This window comes from Pangasianodon hypophthalmus, chromosome 10 (genome assembly GCF_027358585.1).
Source record: "Pangasianodon hypophthalmus isolate fPanHyp1 chromosome 10, fPanHyp1.pri, whole genome shotgun sequence".
In the NCBI taxonomy this organism is placed as follows: domain Eukaryota; kingdom Metazoa; phylum Chordata; class Actinopteri; order Siluriformes; family Pangasiidae; genus Pangasianodon; species Pangasianodon hypophthalmus.
The window spans coordinates 10949941-10972129 of record NC_069719.1 but is presented as its reverse complement, the minus strand read 5'-3'; the positions used below and the strand labels follow the sequence as shown (position 1 = coordinate 10972129).

Here is a 22189-nt window from a genome sequence, read left to right as displayed (position 1 = left end):
TTAGCTCATACACCATTTGGTGTATCTGTGTAGTGTCTTGGTTGTTTTGTGTGTTCTTTTGATGCTGTGAACTTTACACACAGATAAGCCTCTGAGACTCAAACATCTTCCACTGGTGGAGATGGATGATGGAAGATCGATCTTGTCTGATGAACGTGTGTCAATGCCTCACTGTAAACCACGCAGTAGTATTATTTGCTAAAACGGATTCGCTGTAGAAGGCATACTACTTATTCTCTAACACTCATATAAAGCTAGTAATCATGATGATCAATAGATGCTGGTTTTTAGTTTTTTTTGTTTTTTTCTTTTTTTTGGGGACTGAAAGAGAAATAGATAAACATAGGAAATAAACCCTATATTACTACAGTGGATTAAACCTGATACTGCTTTAAAAAGTTAATATGAAGTGTGTCTTTGAGGTCCTGACTTCTGGTTACGGAACAGTGTTCAGATTCTGTGCATGTTTTCCTCATGTCCCTATGGGTTTATAGAGTGCATCAGTGACTCTAAATTGCCCCTAAATGTAAATGAATGTGTGAATATGTGTGTTTGTGCATGATGCCCTGTGATGAACTGGTTTCCAATCCTGGGTGTATTCCTGTCTCTCAGATCCACCACGGCCCTCACCAGAATAAAGAAATTATTGAAGATGAATGAATGACTAAATATTTGAGTAAAATAATTTTTACTAATTAATTATTTTAACAGTAAATTTTTTTTGTCTTACTACCTTCAAAAGGCAGAAACTTGTTTTGTGAATGTAATTATAAACTGGAAAAAAGTACACTCTGTCTTTCTTTAATAAATAATTAGTGTTGGAAAATTTCTGTGGTGTAAGAGCAATAAAACATGCGACATGCCGTTTGTGTCGGGCCACATCACATCACATCACACCGTCATTGATTATTTTCCCATAACAGCACACACACTATCGTGTTTTATTCCTTACTTAGCGGTACTTCATTCAAGCCCTAAAAAATAAGCATGAACATTTGAAGGATTTAAGGCTTAATTGACTATAATTTAGTGGTTGGTGATGCTTATTTTCCAGCTAAGTATATTTAAAAGTGGCAAGAAGGTAAGAGCTTTCACTTCAAATCCAAAACCAGAGCGTTTAGGATAATCGCTGAAGTTGTTGCACTATGTCATTTTGATGAATGTGCTGCGCAGTCCAGTGAGAGTTTAGCTGCCATTCACTTACTGATTTTGGGTACAGGGGAGCATTCGCTCTTAAATTCTCGTCTAGACTACCACAGTTCAGAAAAACAGACGGCTAGGTTGCAGATTGCCTTAGCTTAGCCATTAACATTTTATAGACTCACCAACTGGATGCATCTGCTTCTGACATCACTGTATTATCAGTAACTAGTTTAATTGACTTCATATGCAAAATATGACTGAATCTGAATGTTGTACTGTTTTTACTATTTATGATTAATTAAACAATTATTTTCTGAAAATGAAATTCCTGGCTTGTATTAGTGGCCTATGCAGTATCTTGAATTAAGTGATGCAGTTTTTAGTACTACTGTTCATATAAACAGCTCACTGAAAGCAATTAAATTAACTTTAAACCTTAAAAATAAAGTAAAAACTAAACAACTTGAAACCTGAGGGACCATAAATGTGCATGTTTGTAGCCATTTGAGCAGTACATGAGCGATGGGACACTGTCCGAATGGCTCAAGAGGTCATGCTAGCATTGAGATAAAATATTCCCTGCCTTCAAGTTACTAACACAACTTGGTGCCACATGTGAGAAAACGCATGTGCCGTCCTGAAAAACATTCCGAATCGACCCTGGTTCTTCTCCTGGGTAGTAGTGTCACACAGTACATACAATGTTTAGCCTCATCTAATTGGTTGAAATAATCAACAGGCAGTTCAAGCTCTTGGTTGTATGGAGTTGTATTAAAGATATTGTTAATCATTGTTAGCAATGCAGTCTGAATATGAAAAGGATAAATAATCCAGCCGTAATTAAATGCTGGCATTCTGTGATTTTTAATGATAAAAAATGTAACATTCAAACTTAAATAGATTGCGTGGTATTTTGGTAAATAAGATTCTAATAAGTGCTCATGAACCCGAATTCATTCCAACCGTGATGATGATGTTTTGTCTGCGTTGCTAGTCTAATCGTTTTTTGTTGTCAGTGTAAACTGTAAAGGTCTTTTTGCCTTGCTACGTCACAATGTTAGTCCAGTCTCATTTTAAAGCCACTATATATTCTTGTTCATATTTTGTACTTATTGCGTGGCTTTATACTCTATTGTGGATGGATTGTATAAGCCGGGGTTAATGGCTTTGTTTGTGTGTCTCCTTGACAATGAGGGACTGCTCTTTATTGAATGTAACACATGTAATCCCCTAAGGCCTCCGAGGCAGCCCCGTTCCTTTAGAGGTCACTTAGAGACTCGCATGAATTGGGAGCTTCCTAGTTTCATAGTGCTGTAATCACTGCTAGAATAAGGCACTGGGTCCCCAAGGGATACACAGCCTACAGTGAACATGCCTTTGTTATTGGCGTCAGCGTTTTATAGAATATGATATGTGCTAGGCCGATCCCCCAGCCACTTTTTTGTTATATTCCATTGTCCTTACAGACTGGCCTGATGTATGACCTAATTTTCATGTATTTTTTCCCCAATAAATCTGTGTTTTGTTTTTAGGCAGTTGTACTAAAACTACAATCTGGCTCATATTTGCAGTTTTCTTCTTTTTATTTTCACTGCACTTGGATAATTGTGCATGCCAATAAATGCTTGTGTTAGGAGGCTTTGATTCATTTTTGTGTTTATGTTCATTTTTTCAGATTGTTAAAAAAAAAAATCACAGTGAGGCCTCGCAATTTTAAAAACATGAACATTATCTAAGAACGTGACAGACAGGCGCGGCGGTAGTGTTTTTCACAGCCTGCAAAATTATTCTGCTTGTCCAATCAGCTGAGCCGGGCTCTGGAGGGTTAGTGATTGGACTGGCAGGAAATCAGGCTCTTAAGACATAACATATCGACTAGGCCATCCATCATCTCTTAGCATGCGCTGAGGCACGGCAGTGAGAGGCTGTGATTTCCCCCCTCCGCTGTGCCTCAAAGCCCAGGGCCTTAGTCAGTGTTGGAGTCGAGACAGGCAGCCTGCCTGTTTTTTTTTTTTTTTTTTTTTTGGCGGTTTAGGGAACAGCGAGTTCTGTCCTTCATCGCTCCTCGTGCAGCCTGTCCCTGCTGGGAATGCCATGCTCACAGAATCATAGCAGAGAATCCCTCCAATCTTCCAGCCTTGTCACACTGTTCAACCCGCTAGCCATGCTGAACGCATGGCCACGTGGACTAAATGAAAGAATATCCCATCCCCTTAAAATCAGTCTCCCGTAATATTCCTGTGTCACAGGCACGCTGTGAATATCATGTCATTACAGCACCCAAAGCTGTGGAGCTGCATTTGCTGTAAATACATGCATGTTGTACATTTGCCTTTTAAATAAATACTTTGGAACCTTTTCTAGGAAATGTTTGTTGCAACTATGGAGTTAAAATTATGTCAAACCTGCTAGGCTTTGAAGAGATGTTATTTAAGGACTGACACTAAATAGCAGTTCTACTTATAAAATAGGACTTTTGCTAGAACTATGCACTGCTAACTCAGAATTATAATAGTTTATCAGACATTTTTTGGAAAAATGTGTTAACTTTTATAAATATTATTCACGTGCTTCGGAATTTAAAAAGTAGTGTATTTATGTCTAAAATATTGCTTAAAAGTATACAATTTATTGAACTTTATGGCTCGATATCTAAAAAAAATGGTCAGTTCCAAGGTCTTGATATATATGTGTTTTTGTGTGCACATGACAAAAATATGTATAAATATAAATACAAATGACCTAAACAAGCCTATTTGAATCCAGCTTTATTTTTTGGTCATTTAAAGCTGATTTGCACCAGGTGCCTGAGCCCTGACTATGCGTTTGGCTGTAGAGGGGGGATGCAAAGTCCCTCATCTGTATCACTCACGTAACACAGATGTTGGGAGTCATCTGTCAGCCTGGCCTCTCCTGCCGGGCTCGAGTCGTTCTGAAGGGAAAAGAATTGGACACGGTGCTGTCACTTTTCCCCCAGCTCACAATGGAGAGCCATGCAAATCCAGCACACCTCCTGCTTGGCCGGCCTGTCCTGCCACTACAATGAGACTGGAGCAGGGGGGCGTGATGATGGCGTGATGGCCCAGTGGTGGGATGTGACATCAGGCGCAGGCCATTCTCTCTCGCTCTCTCTCTTTCTCTCCGCACTTCATATTAGAATTGGAAATGCTCTCGCGGAGCTCGGCTGGCTGACTGGGATCATGTGGGACCACTGTCATTCCCCTCTGGTCTTTGTCCCAGGAGTGAGACGCCTCCGTTAGCCCTCTGCGCACTGCTATGAATGAATTTGGGTGTAATGATCACTCCCCTCTTTCGAATGCCGTTCAGCTCACTTTGCATATGTCTGTCGAGTTTGGAGAGCTGGCCTGCTGGAGTGGGGAGAGAATAGATCAGTGCAGATGCTCCCATCTTGGATGCGCTTTAAAAGAGAGAAAGTGCGCACGCTCACCCCCTTTCCACGTGCAGACAACCCACACGTCCACACACATCCGTTCAGAGTCCCTGAACGTTTTCAAAACGGACCCTAATGTGCCGTTTTCATCAGCGCCGAGGCGGGCTGCAATATGGTGCCAGTGGCTCGCTTGGGGAATATGAATGTTGATTAAGCATGCACTCAGCCTTTTGAAATTCTGAAGAAGTGTCAGAATAATGGATGTTGAGCAAATGTCAAGCATTTGTTAATTTCTCTGTTATTTGGGGTTTATCTAGTGCGCTCTTTGGAGTAAACCCGAGGCCAGTGTTGTTGTGGCATGTGCCATTGATATGCTGATTTTCTTGGCTGCAGACACTTTGTTTTCGATGGTAATGCTCAAGCTGGGGTTTGAAGCAAAGGGGCTACTCATTGATTATTTATTGCAGTTATGGTGTTTATCTCTCTATTACATGCCTGTTAATCCGATAGGACTGAATTATATGTTAACCAGTCTCAGTATTCTCTGGGTTACTAAAAATTCATGAGACCTTTTTTTTTCTTCACTTTGGCTTTTTATACATTCAACAAACAAATTGTTTAATTAATTGTTAGAGGCAATTTTTCAAACCAAAATTACTGCTTATTGTTATTTTATTATTATTTTTTTTTTTATGTTGGTTGCTGTAAGGTGTCAATGCTGCAGTTTGACTAGAATGCTTGTTGCTTGGTCAGTGCAGTAAAAACTTTGTCCTTACATTAGCTAGCAGGCTGTCTGGCTCCCAGAGCTACTGGCCAGGCATTTCTCTCTTGTGGAAGACCACACGTCTCTGTCTCACGGTGCAAACAAAAAGTGGAACTGGCAGCTTAGGCTTGTGGTTTTGGCCTGGCCAGTGGAGCGCTGTGCTGTCAGGGATGCACACGGCCTCATCACACAACTGGGATTGTTTATGTGGTTAGGCGTGAGGAAGAAAGCCAAGGGCGAGAGAGAAAGAGACAGTGGACATGAGAAAGACCTTTCACTTAGTTTACAGCAGTGCTCCTGGTGCGTGCTTGATTTGCTCTAGTTAGAATAGAATACACGTTTCCTTATAAGCCACATTATTCTTCACAGTAGACTGTAAAATCATCTGTTGAAAGCAGTCTTAAAACGGCCACCTTTTTTAAAAGCAAAATAGTATGATGGCTTTTTGAATTATTTTGTTCGTGTCTTCACCTTGTGGTGATTTATGCTCCAGGTTCTGGAAGTATTGGCAGAGAGAAGCTTTTTAAAATCATCAGCGCTGTGCCATGCAATGACAAATGTAGCTTTCGGTGAAATGTGGCACGTCCCACTGCCTTACACAATGCTCTGGGAATGTGCTGTGAGTGTAGTACAGTTGCACAGCTACTGCATGGGATTTTTGCCTGAGGATCAGTTTGCACACTGGGATCAGTTGCGGAAGAGGATTGAACCAAATTGCGCAGAATGGGGAAAAGCGATGTGGCCGTCCTTGAGGGAGCAGACAGTTGGTCAGCCTAATGTGCTTCTTTCTTTGCCTGATGGGTAATCGAGGCCTCATTTTACACTTTACGTAAGATGTTGGAGTAATGATAATGATTTTGATGCAGTAAAACGGCCACACTGTTAGAACTGTAGTATATTTTTTGGATCATAACTACTGCACACACACACACGCACACACGCACACTTTCATAGCTAATCATAATTAAAGCAAGGATAGCTTTGTGGATATCGCTGGTGTTGAATAACTGATGGCCTAAAGCGCTGGTTTAAAAGACTTTGTCCAGAGCAGTCAAGAGCAGAGACCTTATACACTTGGAGGTATTTGCTATAAGTTTATGCCCCCCATGAGGCTGGCTTTTCCAATCCTTGAGTATATGAGATGGAGAAGCTGCTTATTATGAAGTAGCGGTCACACATGACCTTTGCCTTGGAAAAAAAAGAAAAGAAAAGAAATTAGCCATCTCATCCCCTGACATATACTAGGATTTTTGTGGTAAAATTGTTTTTCTCTCTGCCTGCTACAATCCCTAATATCAAATTTCTGTCAAATGTCTATGTAATGAAGTAAAAACGTACTTCATAAATGAGTTGTACAGGCCTGTTCTCATAAGTAGCTCGATAGGAAAGTGGAAAGTGATGCATGACTCAATCTTCTGCAAAAACTACTAAGAAGGTTTATTCTTATGCAGTCTTTTTGCATTAAAAACACTGAGTTTTACTAAACATATTTTTGAAGCATAATTAACATAACTAGCCAGAACATACATGTTTTGGTGTGTCAAATCTATCACTGTTGTGCATTTTATCTTCATACGGTGCTGTTTGGGCTGAAACAGATGTTCCCCTGCTCTTATCAGCATGTATAATTAGGGCAATTTACATATGCGGAGCATAAAGCAAAAGTAGATGCAGTAGTGCAAAAATATTGATTTAAGACCCAAAAAAATAGGCTTTGAGAAGCAGTCTAACTTCAGGTCATATTCAGCCAGTGTTTACTTTATTTACTGTTCAGCATGGCTTTTGACTGAAAATGTTTTCAGGAGTAAAGCATGTTTTTTTTTCCCACCTAGACTCAGAAATGTCAGCATTGCATTAATTCATTCCAACCATACCAAATCTTCCAGTCTTTGCCTTTGTTTGTAGCCCGTCCTTAAATCATTAGGAATAAAATTTGCTATGCTTCGCTGCAGTTTCTGCCCTGCCACAAATAGATGTAGCAAGCGCTAATTATTGTTGAAACATATGAGACGGATATCATTAGCCAGGTGGTATTCATTAGGTTAATCGCTGCCATTTTTTATTATTAATCATTTGTTAAAAAAAAAAAAAGGACGAAGGTTGAAATGATTAAGAATTAGAAAGGACATTATAAAAATTGTTTAAAATCATGTACTATTGCTTTGTTCATGTGTTGTTCATAGTTTAAGATAAAAAAATTAAAAAAAAGATGAAAATGTAATTATACACAAAATAACCAATTACCCAGCATGCAGTTTGTGTATATAGGTATGATCAAGGCAGTGTAGTTTAACTTGTTCGGGTGACAGTAGCGTTAAGTAGACACCATGGAACAGTCTGAGTGGGATATTTTAATCAAATTGGCCTCAATGCTATATTCAGCCCCATGCATATTAATGGAATGTCGTAGGTTGGAGAGAAGGGTAATTACGTTCTGAATGATTTCCAAGGCACTGATCTGATTGCAGACCTTCTGTTTTTCCCTGTTTGAAATTATAGGCTAGAGGCGATAGGCTTAATGCTGTTCTATGACCTTCTAATAGCTCTCTTCATTCTTATTCCAGTGAAGTATTTTCCAGATTTTACCTACATGCTGTAAATATACTGCTGAATCCATGGCCATTTTTGCTATTATTATTATTATTATTATTATTTTCATAAACTGTGGTTTTAATTAAAATGATTGGAGTAGCGCGCTTTTTTTTTTTCGTTTAAAATTTTTTGAACCTGAAATGGTTTGCTGACGTCTTCTGTTCACTTTTCTCAGTCTTTCTGTGCACTTTCTCTGCTTTTCTTTTTAACGACGGCTCAGGAAAAAAGATAAATATGAACAATTGGAAGAACAGCATAGCAGTCAGTTGTGTAATAAATTACATCTGTCTGTTTGGTCTAGTTTCCTGCATTCCTGCTGTAAATACTATTCTACAGTGGGTAGAATACAGTGAATTATGATGTATCAGGTTTACATGTATTCAGCAACTGGCGTGTGGTCTGAGAGCCACAGCCCGTGGAATCCATGTTACTGGAGCCGCTGTAAACTACAGAACAAATGTATTTACACGGCGGTAATATTGTGTAGTAGCAAGAGAGTCTGATAAGTTATGCTTTTTTTTTTTACTTGTAACTCTCTGAAGTCATTTAGTTAGAATACGTAGTATTATGCGTTATCTGACACTTGACACTGGAGGAAGTTTGTTACTCTATATGTAGGTTGTAGTGCTAAATTTTATACCATCTGGCAGCCTGTTTTGATGTCTATAACCAAGATGGACTATCTTGATGTCCTTTTAAATCAGACACTTAACAATCATGTGGTTTTTTTTTCCACTTTATTTGATAATTTTATGTCTATGCATTATTTATTATTATTTGTGTCCTCCCTTGTGGGAGAATATATAGTTATATTATATGTGCAAATAGTTTGTTTCTCAGTTTGATATTATGCTAAATTCTATGCATTACAGCATAGTCAGTGAGTTTCTGTAACAATGTCATGGCTAAAACCAGTGTAGGACTTTTCCTTTTTTCTCAGTTCAGCAGTAAATTGTGTGAATTAAACACCGAAAAATCAATTTAACCTTTAAGCAAAGTGATTTCAATGTCTTTTGAAGCTTATTCATGGTATACACCATATACTATATCTAATTATTTGCTTTGTCCTTATGATATTCATTACGATTTGTCCTTATGATATCCATACACATGTACATTCATTCATTCATTCATTCATCTTCAGTAACCACTGTATGTTGATCAGGTTTGCAGTGGATCCGGAGCCTATCTTGTGAACACTGAGTGTAAGACAGGAATACGCCCTGGATGGGACGCCAGTCCATCACAGGGCGCCCCACACACACGTACATACACACGTACATACACTCATTCACACATAAGCGCATTTTAGCACAGCCGGTCCACCTACCGGCATGTTTTTGTTAGTTGAGAGAACACGTGAAACTCAGCACAGACAATAACGTGTGATCAAGATGAAATCAGAGATCCAAAAACTGTGAGGAGGCAACACTACCTCTACTACTACTACTCTGTTCCACTGTGCCAACCCATGTACTAAATAATGTTGTCATTTTTAAAGTCATTTTACAGTTATCATTTGACAATATGTCATGTTTTCCTCTCTTTTTTTTTAAGGAGGTCCCAAAATCAAGGAAATCAGTTGTTTCTCCTGTCGGTATACTTTAGTTTATAGTGATGCAGTATTGTACTATAGCAATTCTAATATTGTAACTTTAATTAATCTAGCTTGTTTATATGCAAATTATCAAACATATGTAACATACAGGTATAAAATGAGTATTCATAAAATGTGTCAGATCATCTGTACAGATTTGTCTGTGCACATTTGGACTACAATCCTGACGTTTTAACAACAGCTCTGAAATCCTACTGAAATGGTTTGTGACGATGAGATTTCCGAGTGTCTCAAATCTATTTCTCTGTAATCTTCATCAATACCGAGTCACAACCTAAAGCTGGTTTGGCCAAACCCGGTAGGGAATAGACATTGTATCTATGTAATACACAGTCTAACAGTTATGCTCCTGGCTTACTGAGATCAGTTGTCTATGGTACAGCATTTTGTGTTGCTGAATATTCTAACAAAATTCTGGAAAATTCTAGTCATTCTGGAAAAGTCTGCCATAGCTTAGTCACGATGGTTGTCCAGTAGGATTTAGAAACATTAGAAAGGCCATATTCTGCTAAATGTGTTTTGTATGTAATGTAGGTGTTTTTCTTGAACTCCCTTATTTGTGCATTTCGATATTAACCATGGGAGAGTATTTGGCCAGAGTATTTGGCCACAGGTTGACTCAGTATTTGAAACAGATATGTTTTCACAGATATTTAGGGCAGTTTACCTCCCTTTAAACTTAACAGGGCAAAGATTTAGCAATTAGGGCATAATCATGATCATTATAGAGAGTAATCCATTTAAAACCTAACAGATGTGGGATTCAGCAGAGGGGACGATCATGTCTTGAGAATTGAGCAGTAATGTTGTTGAAATGTTCAGGTGCAAGGTTGAAGTGTAGAAGACTTTTTTTTGCTTTCTCATAAGTGTTCACATGTTGACAGTTGACTGTTTAATGGCCCACTTAATTGCACTGACCCCTTGACCCGTGCATATCATTGTAAATTAATTCTGTGCCAGTCTTCTTTCCTTAGAGATATGTGCTCACAAAGATGTTATTTTTTCCCCTCCATATGAAACATTTGCACTGAGTTGTTGATGTTCAGCACAGGGGACTCTGGCATGGGTTATAATGTGTTTTCTTTCTACCCTGTCTCCAAGTCAGCTTTTATTGAGTTGATTATGAATATAATGAGAAAAATCTAAATATAAGCTCTCTGTTGCTTTATTGGTACGTGTCCAGATTGATTACTGACACCAGTATGGACTTGATATTTCACGGCAGGTAGAAAACCTGGCTTTCTAGTCTCTGTTTACATTCCTGCTCTTAAAGAGAAGTATATTAAGTTTACCAGTATATGTACATTGAAAATAGCATGTGGAAACAAAACCACATGAAACAGTTTTTTTTTGGGGAAATTGCTTGAAAGATTTTGGTTTTTGGTTGGTGAAGGGAACAATAGCAGTGGGTCAGAAGCCTCTAACTTCCTTTGTCCAGCTTCATGGCCAGGTGTTTGACATTGAGTGTAGCTGGAAATGAATGTATCTTATGGCAAGCCATGGAATTGAGTGACTCCTGGGAGTCCCAGCTTCCTGCTGGGAAAGTTTCCATTTTCAAAGCCCACCGGTTTCAGTGGGAATGTTCCAAAATGTCCCATATGCCAGTGCAGAAAGTGTGGCAACATTTCTCTCAACCTGAAACCCCCTGCTAGCACCAACACTCTACCTTTTGGTCTCGAAAATAGGACATTCCTTCCAACACAAGATTGTAGATTTTTTTAATAAAAATGTATATTTGTAAATATCGGTATGTTGATGATGGAATTGTATCCTGTTAGCATACGAATATGTGATGTTTCTTTATGTCTGTGCCTTTGCTTCTGTTTAAGGTGTTCTGCTCCCTGTGCTAGTTGAAGACAGGAAGGACTGTAGCATCTGTCTGATGCAGTGGACAGTGATATGAGGAGTGGGAGTGCTTTTATTTTCTCTCATTTCACACCATCCCCAGTCTCTGTAACCTTACCTCCCTCCCCTCACGACGCATCTCAGCAGGAACCTTTTGTCCGAGATGTTCATCTGGAACAACTTTGCCACACTTGTTTTCATGTTCTTTTAGATTACAGGGCAGCCGGCCGCGGCTTTGAAGCGCCCCTCTTCCTTTGTCTCTGTGCAATGCACTCTGGTAATTAACTTTGTCCTTCTTTTATTTGTTCCAGTCACTCGCAGTCCACTCTTCTGAGCATCTTCTCCCTGGAGTACCAGGTTAGAAGTTTTCTTCCTTTGTGAGGCCTGACAGGTGCCTAATTGAATGATGAATGTCCCCTTATTTCTTTGTAATTGAACTGCCAGCTCTCTGATTGGTTCGGAGGATGCCCCCTCCTCTCTTTCTCCTCTCCTCTCCCCACTCAAACGACGAAGGCCCTGCCTGAGTCTCAGTGGAATCCTGCCAAGCCTTCCCATCCATCTGTCTAATAACATCTAGCCCCTGCTTATTTGGTGGACCTGTAATAAATTATGCTAAACCATTATTATTCTGACAATAATAATTTCCCCGTGTAGTGCGGCTCCGTGTGCTAAATGTTTGCTGACTCGCACTGTCACTGCCGCTTTCCCTGGCTGACAGCCGATGATGATAAATGGCCGATGTCGGGAGTGGCAGAAGGCTGCAGAGGCACAAAATGGAGTCATTCATCATCCCTGTGACAGGTGTCACTCATGCAGCGTGTCCCCCTGGAATTGCTTTTTTGTAGTTTTTAAATAAGTTGTTTTTTAAGCCATGCTCACTCTTTCCCCTGGTTAAGATGGCAACTGAATCATATAAAATAAGGCATTTAAAAGGTGCAGAGGGGAGGGGGCTTTAATCTGTTGTGGTTTCATCGCAGTGGAAATTAATTGAAGGTTTAAGTCAAGGGAGAATGATTTTGTCATTACTCACATCAAACCCCTTTGAGCACAACTTGCTGAGATTCAATAATGGTGCTTGCTCACATAGGAAAATTCCAAATGAAAAGAAAAGGTTTTTTTTCTTTTTGCATAGCACTTTTTTTTTAAATTAGTGTGACTTATGAATGATGTAAAATATGTGCTTATTTAGAAGGTACAAAAAAAAGCAGCCATTTCATTATGCACCTTCTTTCAGAAAAGAATGAAAAGAAGTCTTGCGAAACATCACGCCGATGTCATTGAAGACTACTACCAGAGGTAAGAATCAGTCCACTCTACCTACTAATCACTAGACGGGTGCGTATGTGTGAGTGGGTGGGCTCCACTGACAGATATAATCTCCTCTAAACAAATCACCAGGCCTTCCAGATCCCCACTCGCACCTGCTAAGCCTACAAATGTGCACATACAGACACGCTGAAAAAAAAATTGTATGCTTGGACATTTGCCTTGATTAGGCACATGGCGGCCTATTATTTGCAATTTCTTTCAAAAATCGGATCAGGAGACAACAAAAGCAGAGTGGCTCAAGGCAAGGAAGCATTTTTGTTGCATATCGTAATTAGCCTCTGGTAGCCTATTAAGCTTGTTGTTTTTGCAAAACGCAAACCAGAAGCTGCAGTTGTAACCTGCTTACATAACAAGAAACCTCACACATTATCTGCGTGGGATCTTCGGAAGGCTTTGTGGTTTCTGACGGGGAGGAGGCAGAGCCCCCTCGTTTTGTTAATGATCATGCTTGTCTGATTTGAGGACAGTCTGAGGTTTCAGAGCTGTTCCGTTTCAACCACACAAAGCGTTGGAAATGCCGTAGAGGCCAAAGCCTACGGGACGTCAGCATGTCTTGGCTGGCCTGTTCTTGTTGTCCTCTATCCGCATGTCTGTTGACTCTTTTTTTCATGATCGTTATTTTATTGTTGTAATGAAGGTACCGTAGTGAAGCCAGCAAACATCCTTCAGACCCTGTCCTGCTGGAGTTAGCCAATGAGGTAATGACTTAAACCCTCTCGAGTCTTTCACTCTCTCTGGGTCCGTTTCTTTCTCTTTTTCTTTCATTCTTTCTTTCTTCTCTTTGTGTATTTTCTTCCCGTTCACTTTTATAGCTAGCTATTTATTTTTCTTTTGAAGTGCCCTGGCAGGTCTGCAGCAGATTTTGGCACAAACACAATTATCCCTGAATGCTCCATCTTTTCAAAGACTGAATCGGTGTTTCAGATTTTTTCCCCTGCCTGTTAGTACTTATAAAAATTGGGCAAATGGTCCTACCTATTAACCAATTATTTAATGCAATTAGGCCGTATCCTCCTCAGACAGATGTAAAAATACTTTTTTCTGTCATTATCATAATTGACATTCATAAATGCTGCTTTCTGAAACAATAAATGATTGACACACAAAGGTCTGCATGTAGTATTTAGATTTATATCTATGGTTGACATATCAGACCAGTTTTTCAGCCAAAAGCTTTTTTAATGTTCACTGAAAATTCTACTGAAATCATTCAAAGCAATATTGTACTTGGTCACATTTTAGTACTGGCAAACAACCCATATGCTCCTAATGCTGGCCTGGGGGAAGTTTTGCATGTGTGTATTAGAAATAGTTTGCCGCTGCAAGCGTTAAAGGGTCGCACACGGCCAACAAGGTCCAACATTTCACATTAATAAGAATGAACGAGTCCTCTCCTTGACTAGCCAGTGTCTCCTGTGCATTGCAGCCAGTCAGCAAATTAACAATTAACGTTGGGTTACTCTCAGGGTTTAATGGCTAGTGAAAGGGCCCTGCAGTGTCTCTAGTGTGTCCCATTAAATGGGGGCTGCGCTCCCACCCTCTCCATCGCCACGGCCTCTTAAAATGCATCCTATAAAACCTCAAATTTGATGTTTACTCTGATAATAGCAGTGAGAATCAAGATGAACTGAGTTAATATCCTCTCTTTAATGATCATGCCTCGCCTCAGATGACCCGTTCCTGTTGAAGAGATATTAAACACAAAATAAAAAAAGTGCATTGTTTTCATAAAGATCCTCCACTTGTACAAGAGTACTCAACCTCAGAATACAAATCATGGAAATTACAAGGTTATGTACTGTACAAAACTCCTAAACACCTGCTTTTTTTCAGATTTCCAACCATTTTCCCAAACAAACTTTGAGTAATTTCTGCGCGTTATTATAGAAAGGAACATACTGTGCAATCCACCACTTTCCAGATAAAAACATAGTTTTAAAGAAAATCAAAACAAATTTGATTTAGTTTTCTTTTTACTATTTGCCTTTCTTTTCTGTAATTTCTGTAATTGTATAATATTCAGAAACTTTTCATTTTATTATTTTTAGAAGCATTTTAGCTTAACAGAATTTCTTTGCATATGTCTAAAACAACTTTTGAACAGTACTGTTTGTTATTTAAGGTATTAGGTTTTCTTACTGATGTACTAAATGATTTCTGTTTTATGCTGTAAAATATAATGTATTAATGTATATAATGAAATAATCAGCCATCCATCCAGTTGTTGTCTATAAGTATTTCTCTTACATTTATCTGTAACCAGCCACCATCATTCATCTTGTTTAATTGACATTTTTGCATAGATTTAGAATAAGCTTCTAGATTGGTGTCTGTGAATGCATTGAAAAACAAAGTAGACATTTATGAGACAGTAAAGCTACTAAAGTTGATGAGAATTAGCCCAGCTCATGAGAATTGGAAAATGTAATGTTAGTGTTACAGGTGTATATGCGCTTATGGAATCAAGAAACTTATCATTTGGCCAGCAGTTAAGCTAGTGAGGTTTTGGAAGTAAAATTGTCATTCATGATACCCATATCAAATCCCCATATCAAATTTGATTGTCTACATATATATATATATATATATATATATATATATATATATATATATATATATATATATGTTACTACATCACTAAGTTATTTAGGTAACCAGCAAACTCACTAGCAAATTGTACAGGCTAAAACAATGGAACGTGAAAAACAGCAAAAGTCGGTCAGTATAAAACAGCTCCTTTACATGAAAGATGGTAAAGGAAATCTCTGCCCTGAAACCCATTAAATATGTTTATATTGAAATATTTGGGATGTGTTTAGTGATTCTTGTGCTAATTTTTTGGTTGGTGCTGCATTTTTGTTATTCCCGTGAGTATTTAGCAGTTGTGTGCTGCGCTGACATCACAGGGAGAAATTGACAGTGCCGTAATTATGGTGTTTAACATGAATAAAAAGTTTAGTGATCTCTGACATAGGGCCTAACAGTCCGGTTTGACTGTTAGCTCCTAAAAACAAAAGAGAAAATGCTTGTTTATTTTCCTGCATCATTCAATGTCATATTTAAGAGAAATCAAACATAAAAGTAGTGGAGACAGCAAACACTGGACTCCATGTTCCAGAATGCAATGCAGCTATATGACGCAGATATACTGAGTTAAAGCAGAGACTTGGCTCGTCTAGTTAGCGATCTAAGATGACAAGCACGATGGAATTGATGGCAGTGTCAGTGTGAAAGTTGAAGCTTTGGAACCTGATCTGTTTGACAGCTGGACAGACTAAAGGATTAAAGTGCTGCTGCATCACACTCTTTAGGAAGAGATGAAGTTTGGGCGAAATCAATCAATCAAATGGCATTGTGGGAAATGTAGGAAACCATTAACCAAAGTGAAAACAGACCAACATGAGGAAAGGAGCTTACAAAAAAAATTCTCTCATTTCATTAAATAGAATAAATAAATTATGAATGAGTAACGAATGTAATTTCATTACAAAATAAACCTTGGATGCCACTGAACTGCATATGTTAATTATAAAGTAACATAGATTAATATGTAAGTCATTCGGGGTGGATTTTTCATTTAAGCATAGTCTTACCTTTTTTATTTTAATGAAAATTCTGAAGTACTTCCTGTTCTAGCTGATGGTTTGATTCACTTTAATAATTAAGTATTGTCAGAAATTTGAGTGCAAAATGAGCTGTAGATTCATGTCCACTTCTCCAACCAAGGCAGCTGGAAAAGTGTGTGGTCAGTGTTCACTGTTCAGCTCTATACAGCTTGTGTAATGAGTTATTACAACTTGCAGATCACACAAAAAGTCAGTGGGTGCACTTTTACCTAATGAGGTTGAGGTGAAATAACTCCTAATCACATAACCTTTACAAAGCCCTAAATTTAACGCTCAGGTCACCCAAGAAAAAGTCCACACATAGTCAATTTCTTGTTCATTTTATAATCCTAGGAATGTGTTCCTAACTGTGTGGGAAGTGGCTTTTAGCTTGTTGCAGTGGGCATGTGCCTGTGTTGCCAGATATTATGAGGTATATCCACTCCATTATAGGTTTAATAGAGTAGAAGAACAAATGAGCAACCAAAATCTGTTTTTCCTTAATCTTTAATTCCATAAAGCACCTGTAGGACAATTTGGATCGCAATACTAGAAAATTCCTGTTTTGCTGGTATTTTTCAAATTTCTTCCAATTATGTCAAAAAGCATGGGTCCATTTTTAATTCCTTGCCATCACCATGGCCTCTAGCTTCTCAAAGTGACATCAGATCATCTGTGAATGATGAGCATGGAGACTGTTTCGGGGTTCAGGCATCTGTAAATGTTGCTCACACTTCACAGGCGTGTGCCGGAGTCCGGCATTAGAATGAGATGGGCTTGTGATTAATATGAAAATTAGGAGAATGCAAGTACCTGAACTAATCAGGCAGTCTTTATTCAGGCTGCCCCACCAAGGGTAATGTTGTCATTTTTCAAGTGTCACTCCTGATGTGGGTTTCTGTGGTGGCTGTGAACTCCTTATCCTGTGATATTTAAATGCATGTGTCTGTGTGATAGAAAGAGAGAGGGGAAAGAGGAAGATAATGGGGGAAGAGAAGCCACAATTGTGTGGGTTAGAGAGAAGAGGAGTCCTGCGGGCTAAAGAAGACAAGAGGATACTCTGAAAAAGCAAAAGCCCCTAATGAAGATGAATGCAGTCTCCTTACTGCCGTAATAATTATAGACACGTTTGGTTGTTGTCAAGGCTGCATTCTCTATGCAGAATTATGGAGATGTTAACAAACAGTACCGCCAGTAAATCTTTTTGTGGTGTGTGTGGACTGCTTCAAGCAACACCAGGAAGGATCACATAGGAGATAAAACACTACAATTGAGCTATATGCTGAGCAGGAATCCGCCGTTGGGGTCCCAATTATGCTAACAAGCAGAAGTAGTGCTTTTTGGCTATGTTCTTTCCAAGCTTCACAGCAGAGGGGTGAAAAATACACCGAGGATGTTTAATGAACTAAAGAGAAAAGGGTATTATCTACCAATAGTACTTATTCTAGCCAAATTCACATGCATACATATTTTTTTTGCTATATGGTTGCTCCGGCTGCTTTTATGCACTAATTATTTTGCCGCTACATTGTTTTCTTCAAGAAACAACTTATTGAAACACATTAATTATCCAGCATCCCACCATACAGGATGTGATGGAGAGGGGCAGAGAGAGAGCGAGAGGGAGGGAAGGGGAGAGAGAGGGGGAGAGAGAGAGAGAGAGAGAGAGAGAGAGAGAGAGAGAGAGAGAGAGAGAGAGAGAGAGAGAGAGGATGAGGTGGAAGAAGCATGGATGTGCTGCCATTGGTGTGTCAGCCTCTCCTCGCAGAAGGGTTTTAAATGAGCCATAGGTGCTGTGCTCCATGTCAGCTCCAGTCTTGATCTTCCAGCCAGCATTCATACTTTTCAAGTTTTTGCCTTCAACGAGCCACTCTGCTCCAGGTGTCTCCTCCCAGCTTTGAGTTAGTGAGTGTTTGCAGGCCCTGCCATCAGCTCCGGCCCTAGCTATGTCTGCACTGCCTTGCATGCGAGTCTTGCACTGTCTCTGTCTTTCAGCAAAGTTGGGCACTGGTGTAATATTTGTAGTCCTCACCTCCTGGCAACTATATGCTCTGTTTTGTCCTACTGTCCATTACGTGTTGTTGTTTTATATAGAGCATTGCTGGCAAGACTGAAAAACATGAGGTTGTATTTTAACCCTTTGTGTTAGTGACTTCACTTCACACTTCTTTGATGATCATTAGATAATACAGAAAGATGCGTTGCAAATGCTTAAGAAATATTAAGTATCCTAATTTAAGCATCTTGAACTCAGCCTCTTTAATCATTGAGTATGTTTAAGCTACATTACAAAATCTGTCTCAAATAGTATTGAACGTTTAATACTTGTTCAATACTACCTTGTGGCAAACAATTTAATACTCTCACACAAAAATTCAACATTTTATTTAAGTAAGCCAACACTGTAGTGACTGCGCGACTCGTCCTGATATTCTGCATCTGCTTGGAGTTTTCTGCACTTGTGACTCACCTTCTGCTGTGGATGGTCTCACATGGACATCCTAAAGATTTGTCCTTCCCAAAAACTGTTTATGCCTAATCTTATATATATATATATTTGGCTTTACTCTTCTACACTTGTATACTGTGATGCTTTATCATCTTTGGCTCGCTCGTTAGGGACCTAAATCTACATCGGGATAATGTAAAGCTGCTTTGTGACAATATCTATTGTTAAAAGTTCTATACAAATAAAATAAACTAAAATTTAATTGAACGTTATTTATATAGAGACTAGTCAAATTTCATGTGGCCCTGGTAAAGCTTGAGCACCAGCTAGGCAGTTCATTATGAGCTTGTTAACACTGTTGAAAGCAAAGATTTGGTGTTATAAACACAACCATTTCACTAGAACGTCATTCATTTATCTTCAATAACTCCTTTATCCTGGTAAGTGTCTCTGTGGATCCTGAGCCTTTCCCAGGAACGCTGGGCATGAGGTGGGAATGCAACCTGGATGCTATGCCAGTCCATCATTGGTCACGTACAATAACTTTATCTTAGAATAATAAATTAGTAGGGAAGCAATTGCCATCAAATGCCATTTTCTGGACCACTTTAAATCTAACATGTAGAGGTGAAGCGTTTTATTCAGTAGGTTAATTCATGCTCCTACATACAGTATGTGCAAAAACAGAAATGCAAAATGGTATCATTTTCAAACACACTGTAATGAATGTCTTATGATTAGTGGTATTTTTTGTGGAATAGCGCTGTTTTGGTTTTTGGCATTATGATACTAGACTGATATTGGTGTTGTAAGAAACACTTGAGTCACGGTATGTCCTTGCATCCCTATGGTTGGCACTAAAGAATGTATGTATCTAAAACTAGTACTCTAGGACATACTAGTGCATTGTCTTGTCCCCCAGGTGGACCTGTCCCCGTCTCTGCTGGCTCGTCTGCTGCTGGAGCGATTCCTGGAGGAGCACCAGGGCTCAGTATGTGAGTAAATGCACTTTATTTTGCATCGGCACTTTTTTTATCACGAGACACACAGGTCAGTGGCGGTCGTACCTGAGGCACATGACTGACAATTAAGTGCTCTGCAGTCCACCCACCACTTAACTGCTGTTTAGATCAATGCTCCTCCATTTCATCAGTGTTATTTATAACCCCTGTTTTTCCCTCTTCTACTTTTCCTCCCTAGCCAGTGGAATTGAGAAGAAAATGAGAGATAAAGGAAACCTTTTTAGATACCACTGATGGGCAAGGATAATAGGTGCTCTTAAAATAAATAAATAAATAAATAAGTTTTCCAAGAATTGAGAGGTTACTCCAAGGGAAATGAGAACAACCTTACAAAATTAAAATACAATGAAAACTTAAACATATCTATTATCATTATTATTATTCACTACAGACACTACCATTATATTTTACAAATTACTAGAGAAGTTATTGAACCAATAATGAACCCATTTGTTGCAGGTTGTATAATATATATAATATACAAATATTTTTTTTAAAGAAATCTCTATGAACCTTGGCTGCTTTATCTTAGTGTGTTAGGACTGGGTTGTGAATCTCATGTACTACCAAAGATATAACTTTAGTCTAGAAATGCACAATTCAAGAGAAAAGGCACACGTCTACCCATCTTGCATTTTTCTTGCATTTCTGTTGCCTTTCTGCTCTTGTTATTCCACACCTTTTCTCTCTTTTTTTTTTTTTTTATTTGCACCTTGATGTCAGTAGGATTTGACATCCTATTTTTTCCTTTGAGCATTCATTTGAATGCATTTGTGGTGGTTTCCTCCTCTCACACTTTCTCTTCCTTTTACTCTCTCTAGAGTTCTCTCTCATTTTCTCTCTCTTTCCCTCCCCCTCTATCTCCCAATCCTTCCATCTTTAAGATACAGCACATGTGCACACTCGCATGCATACTCCCCGACCCCATATCACTCCAGCAGACACGTCCCATCCCAGCACCAAACCAGGAGTCAGTGCTTTATGAGAGAATCACATGATGTCAAAACCACATGCCTTCGATTTAATCAAGAAAGAGATTAAAGTGGATGTGTGTTATTTTCAACTCGGCCACAGCACAGTCATTTGTCACTGTCAGGCTTGTGATTGCGTTGGACCCGCCGTTGTCCACCGCTTGTCAAAATAGTAGTCCTGCTATAGCATGGAGACTAGGGCAGTGTTCCAGAGAGGGAAAACACTGTGAGGGCGAGGATTCAGATGGTCCTTGGCCAGATAGCTCAAGGGGGAAAAGCTGTTATGATTCACACGTCATGTGAAAAGTCACACTTTTAGGGTTAACGCAGTTGTTTTTCACAGTGGATTACGCTGGTTTATTTTTGTTTGCACTTCAGTTTTTTCTCTGTGCATCAGGTGATCAGGTGATGGTGTGGGATATCACTGCTTAGGCGATGTGGTCAGGGTGACTTCTATTTTGACATCTATAGCCTGTCCTCCCCCTTCTCACTGCTGACCTGACTGGCCTTGGGCGGTGAAATTCAGCACACATAGGCTGTGCGGTCAGATCTCTGAATCTCCCTGTGTGTATATTAGAGTTTTGTAATGTGTTTCCATTATGAAGCAATGCAAGGATAATTGTCTTTGGTGGCAATTAGCTAACAGGTTTGTTCAGTGGCATTGGCAGGCACATTCATCATTCCCTACCCCCACTTGCCTTGACATGTCTCTCTCTCTCTCTCTCTTTCTCTCTCTCTTTCTCTCTCTCTCTCTCTCTTTCTCGCTCTCTCCCCCCCAGCGGACAGCATGGATCAATAGACTTCTATATAAGGGACCTTGCTTCCAAGTCTGTGAGCGACTTGCCATTACCCAGCACCATTATTTTTATTCCCTTTCTTTCCCCTTTTGCATTTAGGAGACATAGAAATTGTACCTTTGGGATGGTGGAATATATACACAATCACTTGGTTAGAATCAATAAAGAGATTTAAATTGTTTCTCATCTCTTGCAGCCTGTTTGTTGTACGTGTGTGATTTCCCCAAACTGCTAAACTGGAAGGCAGCGCCCATGATTGGTTGGTTGTGCTTGTAAATAAGGCAATACATTTCATCATGTATTGAATATGATGATAACTTCTCTAATGAGGGGGCAAAGGACAGGGAGAAGCTGTGCTGGGAGTGTGTGTGTATATACATATATAATATATATATATATATATATATATATATATATATATGTATATATATATATGTATATATATATATATATATATATATATATATATATATATATATATATATATATATATATATGTATGTGCGTGTGTGTGTATAATGTACACCTAAAAAGCCACTAATGGAGTCATTCAAACTGACTCTCACTCTCTCACTCTGCTCTTTCCCAATCTCCCTCCACCCTCCTCTCAGCATTTCTGACATGATTTGAAGTGCTGCTAGATTTAGCTACACTTTTTTTTTTT

The 22189-nt window shown here is 39.1% G+C and overlaps 1 protein-coding gene across 4 annotated transcripts in view; it reads left to right on the top strand.

Annotated features, from left to right (window-relative positions):
- cdin1 (CDAN1 interacting nuclease 1) overlaps nt 1–22189 on the top strand; it is a 61941-nt gene that overhangs the window by 2047 nt on the left and 37705 nt on the right. For 3 of the 4 annotated variants that reach the window (XM_026934528.3, XM_026934530.3, XM_026934531.3), the window contains exons 3-6: nt 11664–11709; nt 12587–12648; nt 13319–13379; nt 19658–19730. In XM_026934528.3, the coding sequence (XP_026790329.3) occupies nt 11664–11709; nt 12587–12648; nt 13319–13379; nt 19658–19730 (242 nt within the window). Of the gene's footprint in view, nt 1–11663; nt 11710–12586; nt 12649–13318; nt 13380–19657; nt 19731–22189 lie in introns of those variants that run through there. The other variant, XM_053237573.1, reaches the window with a different exon arrangement.